Genomic DNA, 26,488 nt, shown 5'->3' with positions numbered 1-26,488 from the left:
ATGATTCTCTGAAATATACTTAAAAAGTTATGAGTTTATTATTATTAATTATTTTTAGTAGGTTTGTCCCTAAGTTACATTATCTTTCAAAGTAATATGACTATAACATTTTATTACATATATGTGTTATACACATATTTATTTAACTAAAATAAATTACAGTAAGAATAAAAAACTAAAAGATACTTAAACAATAAACAAATTACAAACTAAATAATAATACTAAATTATACTAAAGTAAAAATAAACTTAAAAATACTTACATAAAATAACTTTCTAAATTTTGCCCCCTAGGCAAGGTGCCCATCACGCAGGCGGCATTCCCGCACTGGATTGTTATGGCCAAACTTTGCACGAGAAAGCTGCTCGCGCGAGGATCACCTGTGGCCTCCCTCAGGCGTTTGCTAAGCGCTTTGTGGAGCCCCCGTGCCCCCTTACCCCAAGGGCCTAGTGTCTCGACGCCAAAAGCTACAAACTCGTAGTGTGCGCCGAGACAACTATATTTATTCGCCTTGAAGCGTTCTCGGACGTCAGCCGCCGCCCCGGCCTGTTTGCTGGTAGCTGAAATGTAGGACGCCGCCAACGTATCTGCGCAGGTGGCTTCCCACACCAGCGCGCGACCCATCCGCCAGGGGATCAATGACATCCCGTCGGGGCGCTTGCCGTCATCCCTTGCGATCTGGGGCTCCAGAGCCGCAGGGACGTTGGCGCTGACGAGCGCTCTCCTCAGGATGTCGTTGAGAGCAGCATGACGGGATAGGCGGCCGGCGCCCGAGGAGCAGGCGAGTCCATGGTGGTCGAGACGATCAACGGAGGCTCCACAAGAGGCGCAGCTGTGGTCCACACATACATCGGCCTCGACCCGGAGACCGATAGCAATTCTGAGCGTGTTCGGGTCGATGAAAGTGCCGGTGTTATACATATTATAAGGCTCACAATTGTAAAATTAATTGACATATTTGTACCCACACTACCAAAAACTGTCCTACACTAAAAAAACTGATAATTATTTAAATTTAAAGTAGCTTCATATTCTAGTAATCCTAAATTCCAAAAATCCTTATCAATTGCATCAGTTTTTTTCATTTGAAGTTTACAGTTTTTTTTTCGGTGCATATAAACGAACGAAGGGCGCTTTAAACTAGGCGATTATTAACTTAAGGGGTGTCCCTTAAGTTAATAATGGCCTAGTTTAAACCGCCCTTCGTTCTTTTATATTTACATATTTTAAAAAGGAAAAAATTGTTTTATGTACTTAGTCAAACTCAATATTTTACTAGGTAGTATGCACTGATCGCACGTACAAACGTACGAATGAACGAAGGTAATCTTATAGAATTTCATCTAGGTAAACAAACAGTCGAGAAAACATTGCACGTTAAACAAAATCTTTTAATAAAAAAAAAGCACCAACCGAATCCAATTATTTCGCAATCACGCGCATGCTACATCTCAATTTATTTGAATCGAAGCCGGTTCCTATTGAACTAAAGACAAAAAACTATTATTCTCATTCCTCTTCTGTTCCTCATTTAAAATACAGACAGGTTAATATCACCGTATAAGTAATTTCATGTCACGCTTAACTTCGCGTTATTCTTTTGTTCGTCACAACCTGCCCCAGCGTAATTGCGTCGCCTGATGAAATTCTCGCAATTTTCTACAATTCTCGACGAATTTTTCAGAATAAAAAAGGAATTGCTTATTACGCAGCACTTTAATCCGACTGAGCGTTGTGTAAGCGAGGTACGGGTACTGTGCGCTGGGTTGCTAGTGTAGTAGTTTTCTTCGATAAGGATTAACTTTCTCATTTTTCTTCGCCAATATTGTGTCACCGTCGTACTCGTAATATTTCGTTTATGTTTATTTTTAGCTGTGTCTGCATTTTTACCCGCTTAGGATGTAATCTGTGCATGTTGCGGAAAAATTGTCAGAAATTTCACAGGGAACAAGGAAAAAATTCATTTTGTTAATGGAAAATTTTGCTTTCTATACAAAAACAATAAGCAGTTTAAAAAAGGTATTGTGTGGATTTATGAAACCACGATGCATGTGGCAATGCATTGTAGGCATTTTACTTAAAATTTTCGGCAAAATTATTCGATTTCGGGTAATAAAATCGTGTTTTTAATTTTAATACATATTCTCTTTAAATCTTTAATAGGTATCTTACAGAAGCTCGCTTAACGCCAATGTAATTCAGCTACTGAACACGGAATGGCGCTGTAAATAATTAACATCGCTTACTTATCGCACGCGAGTCAAGGACTAAAGAAACCGGTATAAGTAAGCTCTCCGATTACGCATAGATGGTTATGGATCTCACGGTCACGTTACACTGGGGTCATCGAGATGTCTACTGGCTTGCGAGTAGCCAAACGTTTGGAATTGACGGAATCGTGACGTCCGTGACGTTCGAAAACAAAAAGTCGTATGTGACCGTAAACTTCCTATTATGATATGACTATTTGCCATTCACCGTAGAATTTGACAGATAGAGAGTTTGACGTATTACCATATTTAAGGTTAATACGGTCTACTGTCCCTAAAATTTTGTATGAAATTACAAGCAAATATCAGCCTTCGTGAATTAAGTATTGTTAATTAATTAACCTTTAGTGCGATAATGATGCTTATTTTAAAGACTATGAACTCTAAGTACTAGAAATAAATTAAAATTTTACTAATGCTGTAATTATGTAATGCGACATGCATGTTAATAGACAGACCAAAAAAAATTGGGGCGAATTGAGTTTCACTTTAAAAATAAGTGGAAATTTTGCAATTTTGGCATTTCTTCGACGGCATATCAGTAGATTCTGTAATTTCCTTTTAATTAAATTTTATGCCTTTTAGGTGAACCCTTTTCTTGGCATAGGTAATAAGATTTATGGACCACATGCGTGTCAATAAAATTTCAAACTTAGCAATCCTAAGTATTTATGGTTCAAATTAGATTGCACTGGTACAAAAAATCCCTTGTCTTCAAAAGAATCATTAAATCTTATTTATTTGGATCTTTTTAGTAAATCTTCTACATTGTTGCGGCCTGGAAAAGGGTTAAGACACGAGTTAAATTTCGTCTTTGTTCGAAGAAATGTAATTAAATCTAAAATAGGTAATTAACTTAAATTAGCAAGGAAGATTAAGTTTCAAATAATTCAATCAGTATTTAACTTTTAAACGAAGTACGTACCTACACCAATTTTATGGAGTTATTTGTAAAACAAAGTGCCGAGTGACAAGTTGTCTCGTTAAGATTGTGAATACCATTTACTTCGAACAAACGGTTTGAGACATAGATGAATTGTTCCCGAATAATAATGGAGTTAGAAATTTCATATAACTTTGTTTTTATTTAACCAGCAATGGGAGAACGCTTGCTTTTAAGCTTGAGGACTAATTTGGCAACGGTATCAGTTGTCGGGATATTAGAACCAAGGAGCGTGATTCAGATTTGACAACATGGTTTTGCACTGATGGTTTTGATAGGGCTCCTCACTTTCACTTCATTTCGCATACTCATACTCATACTCATACTCATACTCATTTATTCATAATATTCTTAAAATATTACATGTCAAACATCAGAATATAATATAAATACACACATACACACTTGGATCAACTTGCAGTGCATCCCGAGCTCATCTATAGGTGCGAGCGAGATGCCTTATGACATTTCTCGTAGAGCATTTCACACACACAAATAAGCGTGAGCGATCGTATCATATCAAAATGAAATCACGAACAACTTTAAAATCTGAGTATCGCTGCTGGTCACAGTCACTAAAATTACTTATGTCGGTGGCAGCTGTCATCTCAGTCTATGGGGCTCACAGATCTAGAATGACGCATACGCTTAAAGATAATTAAATCGTACAAAAGGGATACCATCACGTATATGAACATTTCATGAGTGCGACAGAGGCAGACAACCAATCAAAAAACGTAACCACCTTTGAGCTTCACAGTGGTCGCTAGCGGCAGCTTAAATGTACCAAAACGTAACATGTTAGCAGACTGCAAAAAACGTAAAGCTGTACTTATCCAGGAAATACGATGGGTGATTAATTGATCATATCTTGGAATATAACACACACACGTTACGAATGTAACGTTTCAATGACATTAGACATCATTCCGATTTTTGTTGCACTTTTGATATAAATTGACAGACAATCCTGCAAGGGTGAGTTCACGATAAAAGCTTTATCAAAGTTATGACATAAACATGTGTAGCATAATATCCTTTTTTACCTGACTGTATCCACTCAATCCCTATTTACCATGGATACAACATGAGCTCTGAAACGGAACTGCTACTTAATACTTAAAATACATTTCACGTAGAAATATTTACATAAAAACGAAGATTTTAAGCCAGCGCGGCGGCGTCATTTTTTATTGGAATTTGTCGCTGCCCCACGGGAAATCCGAAACACAACACCGCATGCGGCTGAGCTGGGGCTTTTCTTTTATACTATGTGTACATGTATTTTTAAAAATATACTTTCCACTAGATCTGAGGTTGCTTGAGGCTTCCAAATCGGAGGGAGTACTCACAACTGTACAAAAAATATCATACAACTTTAAAGATTTCATTTGTGTTTTATAAGTGGTCACACTACTGTTACCTGGTGGCCTAGAGGCTAAACCGTCACGGCGGTACCCATTCCAATTTTTCGAGTAGGTTTATGCAATCTCAGACAGATCTAGGCGTCTTTGAATAACTTAATGCGAGGTTTAGACTAGCAAGAACTTGGATGCAATTTACGTTACATTGCCGACTACTGAGGTAAAATGCATTCAGAAGTTTGATCAGATACCGCAATTTAATGAAAATTGCATGCAAGTTCTTGCTAGTCCTCCTCGCTTAAGGGCGAACGTTACGTGCTTGCACCGTCTATACTATACGAATCTCTCACGGAATTACGATTTATAGCAAAAGAAATGGTACTGCAGTGTATACAAATTTGAGAATAGAAAATAATTTGATTTGTTGTTTAAAGTTAAAAATTATCATTTTTATATTCACCAGTAGCTCTGTCAAACCTGCATACACCTGTGAAAAATTCAAAGGTAATGTGATGTTCCCTATTTGCATTGGGTTAGCGTGAAGATTTACGTAGTTGTAGAATTTTAATATCAGTTTTAAACGTAAATCCATTGGGGTTAAATCCATTTGCGCATATTCTACTATAATAAAATATGCGCAAATGGATTATTTAGCACTCGACATAAATGTTAAGGACAATTCTTATTTACTCTTTTTTTTTTTTAATAAATAAATAAAAAATAAATATTATGGGACATCCTTACACAAATTGACTAAGCCCCAAAGTAAGCTCAATAAGGCCTGTGTTATGGGTACTCAGACAACGATATATATAATATACATATATTAAATACATAGAAAAGAACCATGACTCAGGAACAAATATCTGTGCTCATCAAATAAATAAATTTCCTTACCGGGATTCGAACCCAGGACCATCGGCGTTATAGGCAGGGTAACTACCAACTAGGCCGGACCGATCGTTAAAAATTGGTAATTTATTAATTTGTTATAGTCTTGATCTTGTTCTGATACGACCTTGTCATAGCTTTCACCAATAAGTCCGGACGAAATGCGTATTGGAACGACCCGCGCCGCGGTATTTCTGGACCGATACGATCTTCAAGAAAAGAGCGTACTGCGTACTCCCATTTTAAAACCGGCAACGTACTTGCATCTTAATAACCTTTATAAAATTTTAAACCAAAATTGACCTCATTGTGCTTCATACGATGGCTTACCACCTTTTTTCAGATTAGAAATGTTTCTAATCTCAAAAGTAGTGGTAATTAACTTTTTCATCCGAAAACCTATTCCTTTGATCTAATATTGCCGTACAATAAATATGTAAACGACACTATAATTCAGTGCATACTCGTAGTTACTTAGATTGATTTAGCGTTGCGAGGGTTTCAAAGTTAGGGTTAAACGAATTCTGCAACTGAATGCGATGAAAATACTAACTGCATTACAAATGAAATCCAAACAATAGTACATTTCGATGCTAGTGCGGAAAGTATGTCATTACTTCACGAGTACTCGCCTACGGCTCGTGGCAAGACTCGGGACGAGTGAAGAATGACATATCCGCACGTGTAACGAACGACGTTTTTTAATACAGTTGCGAAAAAATAAGAAAAGCAACAAGTAAGGAATGGAATTAGAAACTTTTATATTATTAATTCTGTGACATTGACATTATGAAGAGGTGTTTTTCTAGCTTTTATTCTACTAGAATAGATGTTGTTATTATTATTGAACCCACTTCAATGAAAGTTTTTTTTTCAAATGCATGTTCTATGAGACAGAAACAATTGTAAATATTAAAACATTGTACTATTATTACCTAAATATCGTTATTTACGATTATTTGTGTATCGTATATTTATAAAAACAATATCGAATGTTGCCTTTGGAAACTTAAAACATTCTTGCAGTAAGAAAATACGCCTCTTCTTTAACAAGCGTTCCGTTCCATTCAGACAACTTATTAAGAACGGTTTTTCAACATTAAAAAATAAACGTGTTATAATACTTATAATGATGAAGAGGTAATAAAATATGAAATATGCATATTTTTCGTATTCTTACATTAACAGTAGGTTTTTATGTTGATTACGACGTTTAAAGGAAACTAATATTAACACTCATCAATAAGTAGTCATGAATTGGAACAAGTTAAAATTTTAAAAAATTGGAAAAGTAAAAAGCACTAGTTCGCGAAAACCAACTTTTCGCAAGCTAAACAGCCACGAAAAGTAGCACTTTTTGAGCAACTGTATTAAAAACGCTATTTACCTACCTCATATTTATCATTCAAAATCATCACTTAATAGTCAATTCTACCAGCCGAGACGAGGAAATAACCCGAAACGCATCAAATTACTTTGCCCTTTTTATCATTTTTTGAAGAATAATGAGAATCTTTACAAGCTGGTGTAGTGAAAATTATTTTGTTTGTCATAATATCAATCTAGGACACTTTTGTTCCGATTTACTGGACAGGAACTAAATACAACAAAGCGTTCTTCATTGAGTACATTGGGCAGGACGAGGATAATTATTTCTGAACCGCTTTTTGTGCAACTGTGCTAACCACGTCCTGTTTTTCGTAAGACGTACACTCGTAATATTATCCACTAGTATGTTATGGTGTTTTCCTCCTTTAGCAGTTTTGCCGTATAATGTATCGTCGTGTAATTTTCGGGCCTGTTCATTAGGAATGTTTGTTTTGGTTGGGATCATTAGTAGAATACTATACAGGACGGTATAAGGGTCGGAATATCTCGGCAAGTGAAATTTAGACGTATGGTTCTTCAACTGTGGTCAGTATTAGGAATTGCAAAATCCGGACTAAATTCAAAACCATGACACAAAACCGGTTAACCGGTTAAAACCGTGCAAACCACACAACATGTATGTATGTGTTAATTTATGTTAAAGTACCTAAATCCTAGACACTCGTGTAAGAATATAATCCTCCGAGTAGTCCAAGCTCAAATCACATTTGTGATAAAAGATATGTCACCAAGTTATTGCAATAAAAAAAATCAAAAATTCAAAAAAATTCAAAATTCTTTATTGCGTAAGACACACTTAATAAGTGTGTCTTTATTTCATAATATAAGGTGATGGAGCCACCCGGTAAGCAAAATGCCTGTGTTGGGTGGCGCCGCTCTTCCTTCAGGTTACACAACTATATTATAAGTATATTAACTAATTAACTCTAACTAACTTTTATTTACTTACTAGCTAAAAATTCTAGTTTATACTATTTACAACTAAGGTTACAGTTTAGAATTAAGGTATTTAAATGAATGAAAAATAATAATAATAATAGCTGGGTATCGTATACATAAGTCCAAAAAGAAATGTATCTCTCTCTCTCTCTCTCTCTCTCTCTCTCTCTCTGTGTGTGTGTGTGTGTGTGTGTGTGTGTGTGTGTGTGTGTGTGTGTGTGTTGTTTGTTCAATTTATTGAAAACATGTGAGGATTTTAAGCAGAACTGTCTGTCAATAGCTTATTGAAAACTGATTTCAGCGATATTATGCATTTCTAACTATTATTGACTCTATGTAGATATCTTAGACGATATCAATAATATTAATAATGAATAAAAAAACATCGTTTCTACGGGGCGCGTTGATAATAATCACGGAAAGTATCTTCGATATAATTAAATCGTTCTGCCATTGACAGGTAAGAGTGTCTTGACGAGGAATCGTTTGAGCTAAATAGAATACTTCACCGGATAATTGCCACATGTTGGCTCCTTGTTCAACGGTAAGTGTACCAGAGGAATTTAATCACAGACACCGCCTTTTAGATTCTTTAATTGTCAAGCTGCGAGTTTTAGTCTTTAGACATGAAGGACGATTAAAACTGTCTGAATAGTCGAGAACAGTCAGTGCTAATGGCATACTTAGGTAGTAAGGTACCTATGACTTAATGCTGAGTTACATCCTATTTGGTGTACCTATCAGGGACCCGCCCGGTATCCCCTTCGAGGGTTTTGGAAGGGGTATTTCGTAAGGCTTTACTTACCAAAGCCTTTACTAACTAAAATCCTCTCATTTGGCTTTTTAAGCGCTACATAGGACGGGTAAGCTGATACCCGTTCGATAGCTGTACCTTAAGCGCTAACCTCCTGAAAGGGTAACGATTATAAAATATAACGCTTATCTGGGGGCACGGAAGTGCCCCCGCCAAGTCGAGCAAAACAAAGAGGCACGGCCGTACCATCCTTTTCTCGAAGTCACTCAGGCCATTTGCAACGTTTTGTAATTTTGTGATAGTTTAAGCTAGAACCCTGAATTTTCAGTAACGTATAGAGCATAACATGATTTACATATATTCTCAATAACATGTAATTTTAACATGTAGTTTAAGAATTATTGCATGTCAAAATTCCTTAGTTTTGTCACTGACATACTCACTCACGATCATCATAATTCTAAGGTACTTCTAGCAGACCCACAAGCTCCAAATTTGAAACGTAATTAGTTTTTAGCGTATTAAGCCAATAAAAACTTAAAAATACTGCAATATCAGTCACGTTTTAAAGATTTAATAACTGCACAAGTAAGTTTGTAATCCTATATAAATATATGCGATAGCAAAGTTACGTTTGCAGTTCCTATAATTAGTAGGTTAAGTATAAGGTACGTTACGTTGTACGATGTGCGTATGAATGAAGATGTGTATAATTATGATTTATGTGTATACATAGTATGAGCATGGTATGGGTATGAGTACACGAAAAGAAGGAATGCCTACAAAAAGAGATGAGATCCCATCAAAAAAGATGCAAGTCTCGCAACGCAATTCTTCTACTACAAAAAAGTTTTGAGATGTAATGTGAAACCAAGTCGGTATTTTAGTCAGTTCCAGGGGGTGTTAAAATCGTGTTCATATTAGATATCTTTATTTTTTAATACATATAATGACTTGGCAATCGCACACACTGCTTTACTCGTACCGTAATTACCGTACTCGTAAATATGTGTCATGCTCAAACTGCATGTGATTAGCGCTAGTTATGTTCAATTAAAATTATTTTAAATAGTTGACGATGATCCTTATGTCATTGTGCAGCCGTGCGATGACCAAGTCATTACATGTATTAAAAAATAAAGATATCTAATATTGATACGATTTTAACACCCCCTGGCACTGACTATTTAAAATAACCAACTTGGTTTCACATTACATCTCAAAACTTTTTTGTAGTAAAAGAATTGCGTTGCGAGACTTGCATCTTTTTACATGTAATGTTTTTGATGGGATTCCATTTTCACCTTTCTCTTCGTAAAAATAGAATCGAATATTGCTTATTTATGTTTAAAGTGAAGGACTGGGTATCTAGTGCGTTGACAGCACAGATGTTATATTTTTTGAATTAGGAAGGGGATACCCTTTTATTTTAGCGGTATCTCTGAAAGGGAAACCCCTTCCTAGCTAAGTAAAATGAACGGGTAAGCAATTCAAAGGGAAAGCCAATCGCTGGGGCTATTCGATAAACGACTAAGCCATTTTATGGCTTTTTTCTGGAGAGGGGTTGACGGTTCCCTGGTACCTATAATTAATAATTCTATGATAATATTGTAACGACGGTTCCCCTTACAGATGACGGACAAGGAGAAAACGTATATTTGTTATTGCGCGGAAATTAATTAAAATATATTAATAAATCAGCTCTGTGATGCTTTAAAACACCTGAACTGAGGTAACAACAAACAGTGCTACAGATTTTGTTATTATATTACTACACGACAAGCAAAGGAACCGTGAGTTATAAGTGACCATTGTCAATATCAATACAGGGAGGAACGTGACGAAAGACCTTATCGGAAATATTGCGTCGTTTCAGTGATAAAGAGTAGATTTGTAATGGTTAGTCATGAATTAAGTAAAAAATCAAAACTAACATATTCACTAATTTTGCACTGTGGTATACCGCGAGTTCCTACTTTACTTCCTCATGGCGTTTTCTGGAAAACTTCTAAATTTAGTAGATTTACTTCATTTTTCTAGCAATACCAACTTTCCAATTCCTTTCAGTCACCTCCAATCGATCTATACTCTATATCTATACATTTTAATTGAATTCCTTTTATCCAATGCAGCGTCTAACAAAAGTTAGATTAGTTTGCGGACTGGAGACCTAAATAGGATTCCTAGCCCGCTAGGATTCCTAGGCTATAGAGACATTAAAGTTTTCAATGATTCCATTTTAAAAAATCCACTAGTATAATTCCAGTTCAGGTGGAAATGATAGAAGATAGTTTAGATTTAAAATTTTCTGTTTTTAGTTTTAAATTCAATTTTTAATATTTACAGAAGAAAGTGATCGTCTGTAATATATTGATTCAATATGCACGGAAATGTTTAAAGTTGGCTATAACTTTTTACAGCTTTTAAAAATATTGTTTTTGATGATGATGTATTGCGCAATAATATAATTATTTTTACCAGTAAGTCTTTCTTATATTTAAATCTAAATAGGTACGCCTTAAATTAACTACGTTTGCGGTTATCGTGCGTGACATGACATGATGCAGCATACATTACGTCACTTTTGACACCGCGCGTTAATAAGACTTAAGCCTCAGTATGTCAAGTCGCACGCAATATATCTTTCTTGCACATTACTAATTACTTTTTATCCCATGCGACTCGATCGCACAGTTAATTGTATTACAGCACAGCCTTTTTTGTGTGTACGATTAAATCTAAATAATTTATAAACCTAGCTACAAATGCAGGGTATATTATGGTTCATAAAATAATTTTTAACTATAGGACTAAATTCGAACCCAATCAAAAGGTGCTTTTTTCATATATTTCGGTTGATCACATGTCGATATTTTCAGAATTATAAAGACCGATTTGACATTCCCGGGCGTGTACTAATCAAGATTATCTACCACCTACCACAATCATTATGATACAGATGTGATACTTGTTATGAATTAAATTAATTAAAGGTATACCCGGGTCAGATCGGATGGATGGTAAGATCGTATGATCGCAGTTGCTGCCAAAATTGTAGTTACTTTACATCATTATCAATACAATGTGTCAGGTCATTTCATACCGCCCCTCTCGCTACATTGTAGTAATCGTTCAATCGTTAGTACGGTGGTTTTTGGTCTAGAAGTCTTCTGGAAATCGATTTTCGCTCATGTCGTCGCAAATATGGACATATTTGGTATCAGTGCATTCAGTGTGATGTCCTGAACACAAATATATGAGATGACAAGCGCGAAAGTGGTGGGGGTAGTGGCTGTGACGTCATAAAGTCGGCAGTACAAACTTTTTTGCTTTTTTTAAATCATACCATGTGGGGTATCAAATGAAAGGGCTTTGAGAGTAGATCATAAATATTTAACATACTGTAACATTTTTACTACTTCTAACAAATTATTAGAAAACGTTCAAAAATTTCACAATCCACAGCTGACTTTGAACTGCTCTAAATTGAAAATGACTGAATGGATCATTCCAAAATACATACCAAGTGACTGTGAATATTCTCTATATAACGTTTAAAAATAATTAACCAGATATAACCAAAAATAAGGAAAGTACATCAAGTTGAAAAAAAGTATAATTTTCTGTTACATTAAACTGCAACTATTATTAAAACAGACAAAAAACTAGACTATTTACATTTTTGAAATGGTCTTTTCACTAGCTCTCATTTGGTACCCATATGCATAATTCAAGTTTTAGTGTACAGATTAATTACTTAACTATTTCATTAAAGGGCATTAAGTGAATTAATAATAAAAGCTTGTTTTCTTTGTTATTGCATTAATCATTCGGAGGTAAAAGTTAGTGAGAATTACATAAGTAATAGAATTTTTTCGTGACGTCCTTTCGATTCGCTGAAAAATAGCTCTGTCGTAGCCGGGTTACCTTATTACATTCATGATATATATGATTTTACGAAAGTATGCCGAGATAGTATTATATTTTCCAACTGCTGTGTTACTAACAAATTATTTCTCATTTCGAATATAACTTTATAACAAACATTTTGAGGTTTATTCCAAAGTGAAAGTTGTGGAGTAAAGTATTCTCTGCAGTTTATGGCTTGTGGCTTAAATTTGAAACGGGCTGTATAGGTATAATGAATGCGATTTGGTGAAGCCGAAGACCGGCGTTATCGTAGCTACGAATATGTATAATATTATTATTTAATTGTAATTTCCATAATAATGCCAGTATAGGTACAGAATTTAGTTGTAAATAGAGTTCAATATTCATGGGCTGGCCGACTATCGAATAACATTTAGTACCTCCGTCGTCTCATAAATATGGAAATCCATTATACCCGCCGTCGTTCTCGCGTGAAATTCCGAATTTCAGTTTTAGGACATTTCTAGAATATTTCTATTTGTGTATATAATGCTATGTAGTATATTGGTATTATTACTGAATTCATACGTCATAAGGGCCTAACCAAAACGACAATCGTTTGCAGAAAATAATACGAAACGCTATCTGTATCCCTATCGCACTAATATTGAAGAGTGATAGAGACAGATAACGTTTCGTTTCATTTTCTCCAAACGATCTTTTCTAGGCCCCCTGGGATAAAAACTGTTATATGTCCTTCTATTCGTTTCGTTGTCCTTCTCCGGGATTCAAACTACCTAATTTCATCTCAATCGCATCAGCAGTTTAAGCTTGAAGAGCTAACAGACAGACATGCAAACAGACAGTTACTTTCACATTATACTATTAGTAGGCATGCATGCGGCAATCGCATGATTTTTTTCGCCGGACTTCTCTCAACCAAATATAACTTTGGAAACTAGGAAAAAAACATGTAGGTAATTGAACATTTTATTAGTAAGTAAATAAATTACAACTAGACAAGTAAGAAGACAAGCGCCGATACCGCCAGAGTGGCATACGCGAATGTTCTCGTTGCTCTGCCACCCTGGTGTAGCTCTGCTAGACTTTCACCTGGAACAAGAGATACTTACTTCAGTTTTAAGTATTATAGACCGCGAGCCAGGCGCAAATTTTTAAAATGTTCATGTGACCAGCTGACGGTCTTTCCACAGCGATACAATCGGCGACGATTTTGTTTATTCGCAATAGCATCTAAACTATCATCTGACAAAGTATCAAGCGGGAGGCGATGACTAAATTTTTTTTATAGAATTTATTTGCTGACATTCCTCAACCCACCAATGGAGCCGCCATCATACACAGTTGTTAACCACTATACGAGTTTTCGCCCGGGAGGCGATTGTGGTCACAGAAATCTGTTCATGGCCCGCGGTCTATTAATGGAGGCTGCGTTTCCACCAGACCAGAGATGTGCGAGGAATGGCGAGGATGCGTAGCGGGGGATGTGTTTGTCAAGAACCAATATAATCACTTCATTTGTTTTCCTCGCTCTGCGTGTAAGTGATTCTATTGGTTGTTAACAAACACATCCCTCGCTACGCATACTCGCACATCTCTGGTGGAAACGCAGCCTGTCTAGTAACAAGCCCTTGATAATCGTTTGTCCCTTATCTGTCATTGTAACATTTGTGATTGACATATGACAAAGGGAGGAATTTTTACAGCAGTTTGCAAAGTTTTATGAATACAGAGGTAAAATATTATTTGAACGGTATGCGACTATGCGCAGTATGAAGCGAGCTGCTAAATTGCATGGACAAATTGTGAAAATATACAATCATAAAGTGGTCATACACTTTTGCCGCTGGGTGTATAGATGCCGTCAAAGATCATCAAAGATTTCCAATACAGTCTAAGCAGTATGAAAATTTTCCCATAACAAATTGATTATTTCCGAAAATATTCTATTTTAGTATAGATGGACGTATATAAAATCAATGCAGATCTTCGGAAAAACGGACTGTACGAGTATGTACCTATCGATTCTCTTAAAATATAAAAATGCGTAACAACGCCGACAATGTTCAAGGTATGCCAAGACACGCCTTTTTATATTCTAATAACACATGACTTACTGTAATCATTTGCGAGCTGACAGTCTGTCAACGTGCTTATGCTGAAGCAATTTCGTATAAAAAATGATATGTACAGCAATTTCATAAGAAATCAGACGTTACGAGTTCTCGTTTACCGCCGTTGAAGCTTTTGAGGATGCGCGAAAAATATTCACTTTATGCGTACTTAATATGCACGTATTAGTAAAAATGGTTTTTGTTTCGCTTTTTACCAGATATATAGACGGTAATTGCCAACATCAAAAAAGAGAAGGAGGTCCCAGTTTAAAAAAAATGGCTTCCATCTTACGCTGCATCTTATGTACCTAAGCAAACACTCGCGAACGCGAAGGAGCGCGGCTGGTCCACGGCGTTCGCGTTCGCAACGAGATCGCCCACGTAGGATACTTCTATAGGTATCAAAGGATTGATTCACCCCGCGCTGCATCGCTTCGCTTCTCGTTCGCGTGTTGTTCGCCTACGTAGTACGCTGCGTTTTATTGATACGACCTTGACCGTGAGCATCAATCAGCGTTAGCCGCCAACGTCGATTTGATGCGCTGACGAAATGCAATCATAACATAACAAAATAACAATCGTTCGCAGAAAACGAAACAAAACGCTATTGTCTCTCTATCACTCTTCCATATTTGTGCGATAGATCAGCGTTTCGTTTCGTTTCTCTGCGAACGATTGTCATCTCAGCTAGGCCCCCAGGATTCGTCTCATAGGCTGCTGAAGTGGTGGAGTATGTACACCAGAAGACCGCAGGGGACCACCGAGTGCGCCGACTTCTGGCCGAAGGGTGTTGTGTTTCAGAGGTTCCGGGACAAACTGCCGAATCCGACACAAGGCCAGACGATTCAACGGAGCCACGCCATTCTATCGCCAAAATGGTGTTTAGTTTTTAAGTTTATGAAAATTTATATGTATGTTAGTCTATAAGGTACCTATATGTAATATGGGCCTTGTTGCCTTAATTAAATTTTGAAATAAATAAATAGGGCATTTTTGCTGGTACTTATTAGTGCGCGTAAGATGCCTGATGACACGACCCAAGGTATCAAAATGGGATGAAAACCATATCAAATTGTAAAAACAGAATCTGTTTTTACGTAGGTACGGTCGGCAAAACTATTAGCTTTTTAACCCCTGCATACAATAAGCTAATAGTTTTACTGATACGTTCAGTGAGAGTTTCTTTACGTACGCGAAGAGCGGGCGGGCGCAGGCACGTGGGTGCCATTGTACGTAAAATCCGTCGCACACGTCCGCGCCAGTTATCGTTGCTCATACTATTTTTCGTTAGGTAACCAGCTCACCCGCTCCGTACAACCGCGCTAGCTAGCGGATGCCGCAATGTGATTGTGCATTCGAATGGATGACGTTCACATTTGTCTTCGTAAGGAATCGACAGATTTACTTGCCGTCTCCTGTTAACGATTTATAATGGTTGTATCACTAGATCATCATCGATATCGATTCACAAGATGGTGTCGTTTTGTTTTTGTCAACAGTTTTAGAATATTCAATTAGTTAGGTATACCGTTAAATGTTGTTTAATTGTATAACTAATGTTCTAAAACTGTCGAGCTTATGCTTCAAAAGTTTCTAATTTGGAACATAGGCAATGGTTCAGACGAGTGACTTTTAATACGGCAATTATGGATTTTTATTACTAAAATTTTTCCCGGATATTATGTTTATTTAATTACTTACCTCTTTAATTTTCGGTAAAGAGACAGGAAAGTTAAAAGGTCAACTCGGCAACTCTTTATACGATGAGGAAATTATTCGTTTAAATTATTTTATTTCCAAGAAGTTTTGTATTGACACATCCTGTTGGAAAGACTAAAAGAACTTTTTGGAAAAAAATTGTTATTTCTTTATAAAACGGTTATAAATATGATCTATCAGCTGTAAACAGTGACATTTTTTCTACCGAAAATATCACTGTTGACAGCTGACGTAACGATTTCATAAAAAGAATAAAGTTCGCTCTCATGATCAATCCGATATTGTGTGAATTTCAACTAGATAATAGTAATATAATTTAAATTCAGGTTCTTCATTGTTGTAATTCTGAATCTTCTCTGACGATATTTTAAAATAACGTTTACATTTAAGAATACTCCTTGTAAAGTCCAGTCCAATCAAGGGGCTTCTGTAGGCAAATGACCTGAGCAACCTGTTCCAATCGCCTACGGAACGCGGGTGAGACGAACGCTCATGCGAATCAGTAAAGTGTTTGCATGATACGGAAAATTTACTTAAATAATAGACAAAACTAAATATTTTTGTCAAATACAATTCTTTTCCCACTTTAGAAAAAAAAACCGGCCAAGTGCGAGTCGGACTCGTGCACCGAGGGTTCCGTGCAATGTATTTTTATGTAAAACGTGAGTGAAAGGTAAATTGCGGTTTACGATTTATGACGTATTAAAAAAAACTACTTACTAGATCTCGTTCAAACCAATTTTCGGTGGAAGTTTGCATGTTAATGTACATCATATGTATATACTTTTTTAGTTTTATCATTCTCTTATTTTAGAAGTTAGAGGGGGAGACACATTTTACCACTTTGGAAGTGTCTCTCGCGCAAACTATTCAGTTTAGAAAAACATGATAATAGAAACCTCAATATCATTTTTGAAGACCTATCCATAGATACCCCACACGTATGGGTTTGTTGAAAAACATTTTTTTGAGTTTCAGTTCTAAGTATGGGGAACCCCCAAAATTTATTGTTTTTTTTTTCTATTTTTGAGTGAAAATCTTAATGCGGTTCACAGAATGCATCTACTTACCAAGTTTCAACAGTATAGTTCTTATAGTTTCGGAAAAAAGTGGCTGTGACATACGGACGGACAGTCAGACAGACAGACATGACGAATCCATAAGGGTTCCGTTTTTGCCATTTGGCTACGAAACCCTAACAAGCTATTGTGGAACAGGCCAGGGTATATCTGCCGAACGCATCCGGAAAGTTGGGCAAAACTAACCTTAGAATGGATATCGGGGCAGAGGAAAATAAAGACGGAGATGGTGGGATGACCTGCACACAGAGTTATTGTGAAGAGTGGCAGGAGTAAGCGTTAGATAGGACCAAAAGGCAGGAAAGTGAGGCCTTTGCCCAACAGTGGGACACTTCTTTAGACAAAAAAATATATAATACAAGTACCAGTTTATGGATATTGACAAAAAAAGGCCAACCTGAAAGTGCAAAAAGTTTCTTCGGAGTTCTACGGTAACGAGCTTTGGGAAAAGTAAAAAGGCGTCTAACATAATTCGGAACCCACTTTTTTATCTTTAAAGTCAGTCAAAAAAGTCATCATGATGTATATGGTTATGAATCACGATGTCACATTTACACAGGAGGCGCATAAATGCTTACATGCGTCTCTGTATAAGCGAGGTGCATTGCGATTAATTTAAATTCAAGTTGTATTTTTTTAAGTTCGAATATGGTTAGTCTATAGATATCGGCACTAGAATTAGTCACGCAACAGCAAAATCATGTAATGAAAGCGAGATTTTTAAATAAGTGTTTTTTTTTCGTACCGATAGCAAGTTGAACAGCCAACTGCAAGATGGATCACAGTTTCTTCAAGATTTTTTAGATTAATATCGTGCGCTTAAGTCACATTCATTCAGTAGTGTTTTTGCGATTAGTACTCTGTGTAGTGTGTGTAATCATTCAGTTCAACTCTCGCACCTATACTAGCTTGCCTCAGCTTCTGACTCGCCACTGTCCAAGAATCATAGAGAATACACATTTTAAAATTCAAAATTCTCCGCACGCCCTTATAACGTCGTTACGGATCGAATTTATGAAATTACTAAAGTTGCATAAAATACGTGAACGGACAGACAAATATTATGGGGTGAGAAAAAGATTCATTCGTAACACCGGCCTTGGGTTACTAATTTCGTGAGTCAGTTTAAGAGGAAAGGGGAGGAAGCCGCGTGACCCGTTCTCCATACAAACGTTTTTTTTAAAGTATTAGACGAAATTTGTTTTTCGCTCCTAATGGCAATGGTTAATATAATATACAAACAAAATAGATCTCATTGGGGAATGTATTTCGTGAGAGATTAATATAATCTAAATTCTTTACGCAGAAACACTGATGAATTAATTTTGATAAATACTTGTGTAAGTAAGATTAGGTCGGTATTTTATGCAACATTATTAATAGTCCTAAATAGGAAAATTCATATTGATTTAAAATTAGTAGGCACCATTTTAGCAGATATTAGAATTATGCTGTTTTAGTTTAATGAATGTTCATGCCCACATAAATTACTATTTAATATACGTACCGTACGTACGTACGTATCTAGGTATTAAATAGAAATGCATCGCATTTCATTCATTTTGCAAAATGTTCATTAAATCTACCTACCTAAGCTCATTTTAGAAATAGAGTTTCGTTTGGCATCGTTCGGTCCTATTCAAGAAAAAAAAAAGTAAAGATCCTTTAATGAGGAAGTTCGATAAGAGCTAATTGTGGAGTTTTACGATTCATCCAATGAGAGAGAGAGAGAAAGAGAGAAAAATCTACTTCCTGCCTAGCAAAACCATAATTGGGAATGTAGTTTTTACAGTTGCCTCCTTCATTTCGTGAAAATACCTTATATATACTTTTCAAGTTGATGTTTCATTTTGTCAATTGTCTTTTTTGTCACAAAATATTCAATGAGGTAGGTGAGACATATAAGGCCCACCTTATTTCAAACAGAATCCGCCGTAGGGGATGTTAGTGGGTATTCTCCTCCTCTTCCTCTGGCTAGCAGAGGAAGTTACGGGAGGAGCGAATCCCACATTCCACCCCCCAATGGGCTTCCCCAGCGCGGGGTGAGATGCGTAAATGTATTTACCCCTGCGTCAAAAAAAAACAAAGTTTAATTGTGAAAGGAATGTTGTACCTTTGATGACGTGCAGTATGACCTGCGCGGGGGGAGGCGCGGGGGGCGGCGCGCGCGCAACGCTGCATGTGTAGCGGCCCGCGTCGTTACCGCGCACGCGCGCCACGCGCAGCACGGAGTTCGCGCCGTTCAGCCCGAATTCGGTGCGAACACTGATAAAGAAAAATAAACGTCAAAATATAACTAACGTGTTTTTACTACAAAAACAAAGCCTATCCATGATCACTATGATCATTTCCGTAAGGATGTAAAAATAAAATTTTCATCTATGAAATCCCCCTCAGTTTGTAAAAATAAATAACACAGACCGAACTCCATTCGGAGGGAGCCGTGGACTGGACACGACAGTATTTTCATTTTTATTACCTATACATAGGTATAACTTTCATTAGTATTGAACCACTTATAGACCCACCTCCTACTTGATTCCATTGCACCTTTTGCTGTATCATCATTAAGCAGTGCGTCTCACCGGAACCATAACAGAAAGGTCCTCCCTTTACTTCAACCACTTCGCCTCCCACAATGCCACAGTGATGCCCAGTTTGCACACTTGCTAAAACCTACCTGATTCCACCCCTCGTGGTATTATCATTCATGCAGTGTCCTACTTTCGGAACCAAACCGAAACAACAGAGCTACCCACTTCACACAACCATTTAAAGAACCTTCACCTGATTCCTCCCCTCGTGGTGTCATCATTCAGCAGGGCGTCTCTCCGGAACCATAGCAGGGAGGGTCCCCCCTCCATTTTCAGCCCCCGCACCTCACACCGCAGCGCCACAGTGCTGCCCAGTTCACACACTTGTTCGGAGACCTTCGCGCCTGCACCATCGACTATGCGCACCGACACTTCTGTGGATTGATTAAAACAATGTTAATACTAGTATTTTTTTCAAGCGAGGTAAACTTATAAACTCCGAACTACCATCAGACCTGCTGGCATGAGTTGCGTTCTCGCGCGTGACTCCATACATCTAGCGCGACTTCAAGTATGGACTATGGAATCGCTTGCGAGAACGCAACTAATGCTAGCCGGTCTGGTGATATGAATTAAAATCTACTACTCGTACTTATTAAAGTAAGAGTAAGATGCACGGCTGGATGAGGTCAAAATAACATCAAATTGATAAAATTGATATTTTATTATATCTTAGCCAGAATTAAATCAGTGATGACACTCATGACTTGATTAAAAATGTTACCTATTTAAATAAGTACCCAGAATTATCTATTCTGTTACTTTATTCTTTCGATCACGAATTATAGAATTTTGTACTTTTATGTATTTGATAAAAAGCTCCGAGAAAATTACCACTTCAAAGCTTTTCGAAGATGTGAAGCCCCCTAATCCCTGACCTGAAGCACCCTTAAACCCAAAAAAGGCTTTAAAACTAGTTTTCTCTACCCTATCTAAGTGTCCCACTGCAGGGCAAAGGCCTCTTCCCTTGATTTCCACGACTTCCGATTTGGTGTTTCCTCCGGCCAGTTGTTCAGGAAGCTGTCCAGGTCATCCCGCCATAGTAAAAAAATATTATTTGTTTTAATATACTTAATTTAAGGTTTATTTATTTACTTATTATTATTTTGCCTCACATGTGAATAAAATGCAACTTTCTTATCAGTTTTTGAATAATCAAGAGATCTTACCAGCTGGTGTGGTGAAAATACTATTTAAGCATCTTAATTTTACCCTACCAGATATAACTGTCGTAACAGCCATTAAAAAACTCGTCAAATTTAGAATTCGTTGCGAAAAAATGGTAAACAATTGAATGAGTTTTCCAATACAGTGGGGCTGATTTACGATTGATTAACGGAATTTAATACCGTGTGATATTCGATAACGCGCCTCCTTAGTTGGCAGGAGCGATTGACATTATGGCTGCAATCTGTCCTCAGAATTAATTGAAGCAATATGCTTGATTTAGCAGCGGTGATTATCATAGCGTCGGCTAAATTCGCAAACCTCGTAACTCCATTTCTAGGAAATTAGTAATTGCTACCTTAGCCAACAATACCTAAAGTCGAAAACCTCGTAAGTCCTCCCGAGGAGTTACGAGGTTTGCGACTTTAGCCGACGTAGATCAATGTAGCTGATAAGGACTGTTAAACTAATTAGTTTTATTCTGAGGCTAATTTTAATGTAGGGTAGGACGGGGACAATTGACACACGGTATGATTGAAACAATTAGAGTTTTGAATGATTCACAGTTAGTTTCACTAGACTTATATTGACCGGGAGCTCATAAATAATACAAAAGGTAATCACGGTCTATATCCCGGTCAATATAAGTCTAGTGATTGAAACAAGTCAAATTTCTTGAAATTAAGAATTAGGACAGGGTTTGCTCGTTATTATTTTTTCTTGCTGTGCATGCTTGCTTTGGATGGCATTCTTAATATTACTTAAGAACTACCTACCACTTAACTATTTTTTGTAATAATATTGAATGTTGTCTATTTAGTGAAACTTTTAAATAAAATAAATATAAAAAAATACCTGTGCATGTGACGCAATACTCAGGCTCTTGCGGTTACTCATTATTAAATCCTGGACCAATAGCGCTCGAGCGCGCGAGCAACGCAGTGTTGAGGACAATGAGGACCCTTTCAAAAATTTCGCGGTGTAAAGTAAAGGACCTCTGCTCGCATACTTTTTCATTTAATTTTTTTTACTTATGTATTTTGACTACTTGAATTCTTGTGGTATTTTGGATGGGAATTATCGAATATTTTAACTGCCTTTAAAAAGTGATGGAGTGTTGTTTGTAAAGAATATTGGTCCTTGAAATAAAACATGTGACGTGGGGACGATTGAAACAACGTACTTGGGGACGATTGAACCGTTTCAAACGTCCCCGCATTTTTCACAAGTCTTACAAATAGTTGAATATTTATATTTACTTTTTTTTTAATAATATATGCTCTGTGAAAAAGCGAGTGAGTAATTTTATTATGGCTATGATTGAAACATTGTTATAATTTGAATCTTTTGACTTTTGTATGAAACTCAATTCATATACTTAATAAAAAAAGTATGTGCGTGTAATCTTTACGCGCGATTGAAGTAAAACTTCTTTGACGATGACATTTATCGCTATGTTGGCACTTTGACGTGTGTCCTATTATGCGTGTGTCACTACTCACTACTGAGCGTTACTTCTGTCAGAAAAAAAATCGGAGTTACCCTCTAGTCGCGCCTAAAAAAGTTTTACTTCAATAATAATAATAATATGCCCGGAAGGCAGCTTGTGACGAGCTGTTGGGGAGTAACGACCCCACAGACCCGAGTGCTCCCGAGAGTCGGTCAGGTTCTCCGTCTCCGGCGTGTCTTCGTCGGTCGGAGTGGACCCCAGGATCCGCAGGACTCTCAGCTCTGGCTTGCCTTCATTGGCTGTCCAGAGAGGAGTCTTTAGAGCTATATGCTCCAGGGGTGAAAGTGAAAGACGCATAAGACGCGAGTTGGCACAGTGGCTGGTAACAGCCACTGGGTAGAAAGCGGCGCACTCCTCTCGCCCCCCCTGAGCAGCTTACACCGGTGTTGCTCCTGGTCGTCTTTACGACGCCAGTTTCAAGGACCCATCTAGTCAGCGGCGAGTCACCGCCTGCCTTGATAACGTGTACAGACATTGGCAGGTATCCTGACCTCTCAGCAATAGCCCAATCTTGTGACCAACCAAACTTCAACACCATAACCGGCACTCTTTTCCACTGTGTTTATAATATCATCTATGTCATAAAAATCCATCAATACCTTTTTATTTACTGGCATCATTACAATATTTTTTTTGTTACGAACAACATATTATTATCTAGTTAAAAAAATAAATATTTACGAAAATATCTAAATCAAATGCTTGCCTTTTTGATGTAGTAATAAGGTAATATAATAACAGAACACTGCACACGTACACATTAGGTGATAAAAACAACCTGTACTCTGTCAAAGTTTCTTTCTAATAATAATTCAATTATATAGTATAAGGAATATTTCCATTAGAGAAGGGTCCTTATGCTCCATGCGCATAAGGAACGCTTCCATGCACGTAGAGCATATTAAGGACCCTTATCTTAGGGAAAGCCACATATTTCAAGTTAAAAGTCCCCGCCGTCCCCGCGGTATCTTAAAGGCCGTTCCATCGGTATGCCGCTGTCACTGTCACATTTCGCAAGAAAGAACGGGAAATATCATGCACGCCAAGTGTAAATTTTGATCGAATTTTGTTACGTTACCGTTGAACGTTACCTTACTATTTCGAAATTCGAAAGCTCTGAAATTATTATTTAAGTTGATTGTTTTTAATTTCTTTTTTTGTTTATAGTATCACATAATAAATAACCGAGTAAAGTTGGATTAAAAGTCCGAGTTAGAGGTTACTTTGGGAATTAATTGTATCGAGCGAAGTGTCATAATTCGTGTATCGGAAGCTATGATATTAAAGATAATATAGTCAAGAACTACATATATTTTTTCCACGTCTACGAATATCAACGCCTCTTAGAAAAACATGATCATATAAAAGGACATTTTTCGCCTTCTGGCTCAGGGAACCGCCCGCCTCTAAAATATTTACAGACCGATATTGACTTCGTTAACTCTCACAATCTGTGGATATAGATACGTTAAAGGAACAAGTTTAATCGAATAACTTGTAAGAAATTTTAAATTTGTTTGTTGCTAAGATCCCGGGACGGCGATAGGCTACGTTTATCCGGTAATAACCGAAACCGGAGGGAAATTTGATCTGAGCGTGATCCAGGAATAGGTAGTGTTGGTACTTATGTGTTTTCTGCGGCTTTATTTTTCCGCGTGGTTCAGAAAATCGAAATAAAAATCCTTTAAATATGTATTTATAAATTCAAACTTTTAGAAGCATTATCTAAGTTTTCTCTGTAAGTTTTCTTGACTAAGGGATTGTCTTGACACTAAAGAAACAAATTATTGACGGATCTGTAAATGGCAAATGCACTTTAAAAAACCAGTGCGGTGGGGTGGTACAATAACCTATGTATGTAGTAAACTCCAATGTCTAGAAATTAGAAACGCACTTAGGATGTCTAGCTAAGCAAACCGGATCGCATCTGTAGAAATCAGTGTCAGTTTGTAAAACTTCACTTGTAGCGCACAGATTTCTGGCAGTATTGGACGTACAGTCAACCAATTTGATTCCTAGGCCACTATATTTAGAACCATGTCATAATGAATCAATTTGTTTGTCTTCTGCTACAGTTCTTATTGGGTGATATACCTATGTCATGTATCCAGTAGTTAAAGCGACAAGGTTTTATAGTTGCCTAGGACAGCCTGACAACTGATAGTCGTAAAAGGCTGCGTCAGTAGGCCGAACCTTTACATATGTGACGTTCCACGGGTAAAGGTACCTTATGACGGTTGGCTCTTACGCTGTTATTATCGACGGTCCAACACTAATGCGGAGCTACGCGTCGTATACCCTCAATTAGCCTCATGCATGAAGCTTACATTTGCATGTTTTTATTTATTTGGATGTTTGTTACTGTTATATCATGTTATAAATGCATTTCCGTTATTAAATTATCATTTAATTGCTTAAAATTATAAATAAAAAGTACAAAAATTTGCCCGCGAAAAGCTAGTGAGCGAAACGCGCGAAACGCCACGTGACGTCACGCGTTCGACAGATTAGTTCACGAAGTGTCATAAGTAGCAAACGTCAGTTGCACCATCCAACGTGTGACGTCATCACGCTCTGTCGAATTCGCGCCAAAAATTATGAGCGTTTTAACCGCTCTAAATTTTTCAACATTTTAAATATTTTTAATAAAATAATGTGAAGGTTTACAAAAGTATTTTTATTTTTTCCGGTGTTCAAACGATTATGATTACAAAAAAAAACATGCATGGAGCTAATTCGTCAGGAAATTATTATACTCACCCGGTACCCGCAGAGTGACACGTGCCGTTCGAGGAGGGTGCGCCGACAACTGGCAGTCATAAAACGCTGCGTCAGTCGGCCGGACCTCCTTTACCTGTAGCCTCCAAATGTCTGGAGGGATGAAACGGGCTGAGTACCTGCAGAAAAGCGCTACTTGTAGACAGATGATGTTAGGTAGCTTTGATAAGGATTAAATAAATAAATAATAAATTTTATAGGACATTCTTACACAGATTGACTAAGTCCCACGGTAAGCCCAAGGAGGCTTGTGTTGTGGGATTAGGAACCAGTGTTGGCCGAAACGTTAATGCAATTAACCATTAACCAGTACAAATTGAACCGTAAACTCTAATCGTCCGTTGCGGTTTACGGTTCAATTTGTACTGGGTAATCATCTAAATATTTTAAAATTGTTACTTATATTTAGTTATAGGTTGTATTACCTGTCATCAGCTGTGTATTGTTGTGTACCCGTGGTTAGTAGTTCCATAGGTTCTTGGTCGTTTTTTCTGCGTACCCAGGACACCTAAGAAATAAGTAATAGTCATTAGTCAGTGCGGTCAAATCTATCAGTTGCAAAATTCCATACATAAACATACTTGTCCATTCGAACAACAGTACGCGTTTGCAGACTTAACATAAGGCTGTGATAGTATTTAGTACCAGTAGTCAAAAGCAGATGTCGGTCTGTAAACGACGGTGGAAAATTACGATATGCGAAATTAACTGCACACGAATTTTTGTCTTCTATGACCTTATATAATTATACCTAAAATTTATTTTAACTTTGTGGCTAACGAAAGTTAAACCTTCAAATTTATTTATTTCAAGGTTACAATTTATGTACATCGTATAGCGTAACCAGTTGAGCCCTTTGCTAAATAGCGTTTAGAATTGCTTTATTAACTTTAGGGGTAAATTAAGGGGCTACCTGAGGTTTTCATCGATTTTTGACAAGTTTTGAATCGTATCTCCTACTTTTGCACTACATATAGAATTATAAGACAAGCGGTCTTAATTTTTGTCTACCGGATTGCGAAAAAAATTAATACTTATTTATTTATGATTGTTTTAAACATTGTCTAAAAAAACACTTTTTTGCT

General features: G+C 37.0%; 1 protein-coding gene across 2 annotated transcripts in view; it reads right to left on the bottom strand.

The window, feature by feature from the left end:
- Positions 1-13,399: 13,399 nt before the first annotated feature.
- The window catches only part of LOC134742002 (cell adhesion molecule DSCAM-like), a 91,139-nt gene continuing 78,050 nt past the window's right edge, over positions 13,400-26,488 (bottom strand). For both annotated transcript variants that reach the window (XM_063674920.1, XM_063674921.1), the window contains exons 5-9: positions 25,829-25,911; positions 25,386-25,522; positions 20,142-20,322; positions 19,468-19,619; positions 13,400-13,534 (exon numbers count right to left, since the gene is read on the bottom strand). In XM_063674920.1, coding sequence (XP_063530990.1) covers positions 13,437-13,534; positions 19,468-19,619; positions 20,142-20,322; positions 25,386-25,522; positions 25,829-25,911 — 651 coding nt within the window. In that variant the 3' untranslated portion in view covers positions 13,400-13,436. The remainder of the gene's footprint in view (positions 13,535-19,467; positions 19,620-20,141; positions 20,323-25,385; positions 25,523-25,828; positions 25,912-26,488) is intronic.

The sequence above is a fragment of the Cydia strobilella genome, chromosome 6, assembly GCF_947568885.1.
Source record: "Cydia strobilella chromosome 6, ilCydStro3.1, whole genome shotgun sequence".
Taxonomy (NCBI): Eukaryota; Metazoa; Arthropoda; class Insecta; order Lepidoptera; family Tortricidae; genus Cydia; species Cydia strobilella.
The sequence above is the reverse complement of the archived record's forward strand: the minus strand, read 5'-3'. Positions and strand labels throughout refer to the sequence as shown.